Source organism: Budorcas taxicolor, chromosome 3 (genome assembly GCF_023091745.1).
Source record: "Budorcas taxicolor isolate Tak-1 chromosome 3, Takin1.1, whole genome shotgun sequence".
Classification (NCBI taxonomy): domain Eukaryota; kingdom Metazoa; phylum Chordata; class Mammalia; order Artiodactyla; family Bovidae; genus Budorcas; species Budorcas taxicolor.
This window is the reverse complement of record NC_068912.1, coordinates 40,855,532-40,861,531: the sequence shown is the minus strand read 5'-3', so window position 1 is coordinate 40,861,531 and position 6,000 is coordinate 40,855,532. Positions and strand designations below refer to the sequence as shown.

The window sequence follows — 6,000 nt, the reverse complement described above, 5'->3', positions numbered from 1 at the left end:
GCAACTATGTAGAAATAACTACGTTATAATATTATCTAACATGTGAAATTTGTTTCTCTATAGCTAAGAAACTTTGCATAAACTGTAATTGAATGTTTTTAAAATATATTTTGCCTTATAGAGCGATAGCTACGATAACAGTTTTACTGAGTAATTTTTTTTTTCCTGAAGTAGGTAAGAGGCCAATACCCATGGCATTAAGGAATTGGTTACACAGAATTTCCCACTGTGTTGATTATAGGGCTCTGAAAATCCTTTCTTAGAGGACTTGTTTGTTCTATTTAATTCAGTCTTGTCCTGTCAAGGTTGAGCTCAGAAATGGAGGTCTTTTCAGATTAAAGTTTCTTTGTGCCTTAGGAATACTCATGTACGTCATTAAGCCAGAAAAATAGCAGACATTTTATTTACACCGGTTTTACTTCTTTATAAACTTATAAATGTGATTTAAAAATAAAAATCTGTGTATTTGTGTAGCTTTGTATGAATACTATTATAGGGAGAAATGCCATTATAAGGCTATTATAAGTTCTAGATTTTACATCATGAAATATTTCTGAAATTTTTCAGTTTATATTTTTAGAAGGAAAGAATTAACAGCAGGTTGGTAACTCATTTCTCCTTCTCTTATGACACTGACCAATCTCCTTATAAATATTGAGTGCTGTACTTACAAGACAGAAAATAAATGAGGAGGGAATTCCCTGGTGGTCCATTGGTTAGGACTCTGTGCTTTCACTGTAGAGAACATGGGTTCAATCCCTGGTTGGGGAACTAAGATCGCATAAACCACTCAGTGAGGCAAAAAGGAAAAAAGGAAAATAAGTAAGGAGATAGCAGGTGTTGCCTATGAACTGATAACTGAACTTGGAATGCTTTAGCAGAATATATTCTGAAAGATTTAAAACTGTGAGTAATTCTGCAATCTCTGAATCTCTGGGCTGGAGCTATATTGAAGAATTATCAATCATATGACCACTAGAGAGATATGCTCCGTATATGCTTGTGCTTCTCAGGTAGCTCAGCTGGTAAAGAATCCGCCTGCAATGTGGGAGACCTGGGTTCAATCCCTGGTTGGGAAGATTCCCTGGAGAAGGGAAAGGCTATCTACCTACTCCAGTATTCTAGCCTGAGCCACAGAATACTCCAGGATACTGAGAATACTGTATCAGAATACTGAGAATACAGCTCAGAATCCTGAGCTCTGGAGAATTCCATGGACTGTACAGCCTGTCCATGGGGTCACAAAGACTCGGACACAGCTGAGCATCTTTCACTTTGGCAAAGAAAATGGCAACCCACTCCAGTATTCTTGCCTGGAAAATCCCATGGACAGAGGAGCCTGGCAGGCTACAGTCCACGGGGTAGCAAAGAGTGAGACTCGACTAAAGACAACAACAGATATATGAGACTAGCAAAATACAAAACATAAAATGTAATGGCCTTAAAACCTTTCAAACCTATCCTTCTCAAGAACAAAAACATCCTAGTAAAATGGGCCTTGATAAGCTCTGTCTGATGAATTTGGGATTCTTGTATATCATATATGCCACTGCTCTTGTTTTTTGATATCTTTTGTGAATCTCTGTAAGGCTTGTATTTTTTTTAAGATGATTTGAAGCATCTTTTTTTATTATTCTTTATTTGGCTGTGCTGGGTCTTTGTTGCTGCTTGTGGAACTTAAGTTGTGGCATGCAAGGTTTTTTTTTTTTTGGCATGCAAACTCTTAGTTGTGACACATGGGATCTAGTTCCCTGCTGCTGCTGCTGCTGCTTCTGCTGTGTCACTTCAGTCGCGTCCAACTCTATGCGACCCAGTTCCCTGAGCAGGGTTCAAACCTGGGTCCCCTGCGTTGCAGGCATGGAGTGTTAACCATTGGACCAACAGGGAAGTCCCATGGCTTGTATTTTATGTGAGTCTCTTTCCTGATTTGGACCTCTGTGATACAATCTGTATTTACTTTGCAATAGTCATTATTTATTTGGCTCTTAGTGTATATCAGTGTGCTAGGCCTTTAATTAACTTATTTACTTTGCTGTTATCCAGCTTGCAGAGAACTATTTACTTGAAACCAATAAAACTTAAGCTTCATAATCCTCTTTCACAAGCATCATCTAAGACCTTAACAAGATTCTAAAAATATGCCCATGTGGTCATATGATTCGTTAAGATTTGCCAAAGATTCTTTAACCAGGATCAGCTAAATACCTTGTGATTACATGCCAACTTCTTGATATTCTTTTTTTGTGTTGGGCGGTGTGGAAGGAAGCTCTAAGGAGGAAATTTGATTAGAGATTCATTTACTTGTCATTTGTGGAATATGCCTATGTGGGATATAATTATGTGGCTTGCAGCTAATATTTATGTATAATTAAATTGCCAGTAATCTCAGTATAGATTTGGCTTTCTGGAATAGCCCTGTCACCCACTTGTTATGATAATAAAAAAGCTACAAGGGCAGAATTTATACCATTGTATGCACGTGTATTACAGTGCCCAGAACTCGAATCTATTGATAATGGAGGAGCAACAAGGTAGAAAACGTACAGAATCAGAGGCTGTGCTGTGGAAAATTCTCACAAATTTATGGTGTGAAGTATAGTGTGAAGGAACTATAAAAGAGATTTTCCTGAATTTAAAATAACTAAAATTAAACAATACTCAACAATAACAGAATCTGACTCTGAAACATCTCTAAGCTATTGACAATAAAAAGCCCTTTAAACCTAACTTGTTAGAGAAACATTATTTCTAAAAGAAACTTAAGATTGTCATTTGAAGAGGCACTCAGAGGTTGCAGCCAAATAAATAAATAAACAAGAAAACACATGGATAAAATTGTTATAGAAGTACTTTAGAGATTTAATTAATAAAAATATCAATATTTTCCTGGATGTTCTGATACTTTTGGTGTTGGTCCATTTTTAAAATTAATAATTTGTTGTAATATCTTTACTCATTTTAAATAGTAACTTTTGTATTTTTTATTCGTAATTTTGTATTAGCTTTTTAAAAAGAATTACACCAAACTTTATGTGTATCAGGCCCAGGACTTACCTATGCCTGCAAGGTCAATATTACTATCCATAATTTACACATGAACAATTCATAAGTTCTGGGTTGCATAGAATGTTGCATAGTAGCCATTTTTCCTTACAGAGAGATTCCTTTTGTCCAGATAAAATCAGTAAGGAGACACAGAAAAAATTTGATAGCATGCAGAAGACCATATCCATAGATGAAAGGTTTAGAGAAGGATAGATGAGTTACTATTTATGCATGAATTCTGTTGAGTGCCACATTTGAAGCCATTTTGTTTAAATGGAAAAATGATGCAACCTCCCCAATGCAGGTCAATATGAAAAATATTTCCTCATTACTATACATTCATAAATTGTCTGATGTATGGAATTATTCTTGATAGACAATATTATGTATGATTTAGAGTCTATGACGTGAAAGTTGCTCAGTCATGTCTGAGTCTTTGAGGCTACATGGGTTATACAGTCCATGGAACTCTCCAGGCCAGAATATTGGAGTGGGTAGCCTTTCCTTCTCCAGGGGATCTTCCCAACCCAGGAATCAAACCCAGGTCTCTGCATTGCAGGTGAATTATTTACCAGCTGAGCCACAAGGAAAGCCCAAGAATACTGGAGTGGGTAGCCTATCCCTTCTTCAGGGGATCTTCCTGACCCAGGAATTGAACAGGGGTCTCCTGCATTGCAGGCAGATTCTTTACCAACTGAAATATCAGAGAAGCCTATACAGTCTATATTAGAGTCTATATTTCAAGTAAAATGTCTGGAAATTCTTGTAATGCTTAAATTATGAATGTTTGAACTTCATAAAGTTTTTAATTATAAAAATATTTTAAAAATTTAAGCAGACCCTATCATTTTGTTTATAGAGTTTATTTTAGAAATGTGGAGAATTTTAAATAACTAATCTATGAAGGATAATATTCTTTTCAGAAGTGTAAAGCTATTCTAACCTGGATGGTCAAGAAACAAATTGAAAGCCTTTTCTGCAATAGAGTAATTTAAAACCTATTTAAGAAAGAGAATGACCAATCCAGGTAGACAAGACTTGAGTTTATTTATACCATTCATATCTCCCTTCTTGAAAGGACATTTACAAACTTGATTTAAAAAATAAAAGAACTTCTGAATGACAATGTTCACGTTTTAATTTCAATAATATTACAGGTATGTTCTTTTGTGATAAATTATCAGTTGAAAATGTTCCAGTGAAATCTAGTATCAATTAACTTAACACTTCATATAAGAAATAATAAAACATTTATTTTCAAGTCTTACATATATTACTTAAAATAGATACAAAGTTCAATTTGTTATTTTTAGATTTTACTGCTATTTCAAGCTACCTGAAAGAAAATGCCTTAGTGGAAAAAAATATTTTTATTTTTTTAATAAGTATGACTTTTAATACAAGCACTATTAGTAACAGTTCACCCTTATGTTATTTAGCAATTAGGTAGGTCAAATAATGTATGATATTTTCTTGAGAGAAAAGAAATAATATTTGTTGGACAGGTGCAAGTAAAATAATATTTGAAGACTGTATGCAACTTAGCATCAAATTCTAGAAGTTGACTGATTAAAATATAACATTTAACAAGTTCATAAATAATTGCTTAGTTTCCATCTTTTAATATTAACCTGAATAGCTGAAGCACACTGAAAACAATGAGATGAGATAACGTAATAAGAAAAATTGTACATGTGATTGATTGCTTGATGGAGGCATCAATCTGTTAAAATAGCTTCTCACACACGTTTTCCTGTCCAAAAATATAAACTTCCTTGTTTTCCATATATACAAGTATCCTGTGAGATCCTGGATTCTGAAAAGAAAATGGTTGAGGTATAGCAGTGAATAGAGCATCAAAATGCATGATGTTTTTGGCTGAAATTCAGCAAAGTTATGGTCAGAAGAGAAGAGTTGCTCAGTATGTGCTTCCAAAAGTCTTCCAGGTTTTGCCCTCTGAGAAATTTGTTGGCGACATCAAATAACTGAACTCTTCAACATCAATATATACAAAGGCATTTTATTATTCATCAAAGAAAGGGAATTAGAGCCACCAGAAATTATAGTTTTATTTTTTCATAATACATATATTTATTGCCATCATATTTCTGCAATTGTCATAAAATTAGAGTCAGATGGAATTCAGAGACACGTGCAAGTTTTGGAAATGGACACATAGATAACAGTATAGAACTGTACATAAAATTACAATTTATTAAACACATTGTTTTAGCACATCCTTGATGGATGGGAATGAGCACCATATCTTTTATGAATATATATTTTTCTCTTTTTTTTTTTCTACAGCACCAAAGAAATCCAAATAGGAAAAGGAGAGATGAAAATTGGGATTCAAGAATAAGGCCTGTTTCCATCTCAGCCACACTATCTTATGTTTTTATGATTTTCAAAGTTTTGTCATGTGGTTCTGCACCCAAAAGGGCATCAATATTTCCTAATTGGTACATACATATGTAGCAAGTTATTTTCTATACCATTCTCATTCAAAACTTGCATGTGGCATAAAATGGGTTGGTGGTACCAACGTATATTTTCTGTTGATTTCATATGTTCTTTGTCCTAATCTTAGCCAAGAAAACAAACAGGACCAACTTCAAATCCAAACTTCTGATTCTGATCACCAAAGTCATTGATCATTACATCAACGATAGGTACTTGATCAATTTTCGGTGTATTGATTTCAATCACAGTCTTTTCATAGCCTTTTCTGGACTGTAAAGTAAAGAAGAAATAAAAAGTTATACAATCATTGCATACTTCTAACATACATTATTTTTTTCTTAAGCCTCTGAGTAGAGGTAAGAAGGTAAGAAAGAATAGAATGGAATACAAATTTCCCACTATCTTTGTAGTAATTCACTCTTCTTGTTATCACTGATGTCATATGTAGTTTTAAATTTTGAATGTTGACTGTATTTAATATTTAGCTGCACA

At 34.0% G+C, this 6,000-nt stretch overlaps 1 protein-coding gene across 1 annotated transcript in view; it reads right to left on the bottom strand.

Moving 5' to 3' along the window:
* Window positions 1-5,631: 5,631 nt before the first annotated feature.
* COL11A1 (collagen type XI alpha 1 chain) overlaps window positions 5,632-6,000 on the bottom strand; it is a 222,042-nt gene continuing 221,673 nt past the window's right edge. Inside the window, exon 67 of the mRNA XM_052638265.1 lies at window positions 5,632-5,778. Coding sequence (XP_052494225.1) covers window positions 5,632-5,778 — 147 coding nt within the window. The remainder of the gene's footprint in view (window positions 5,779-6,000) is intronic.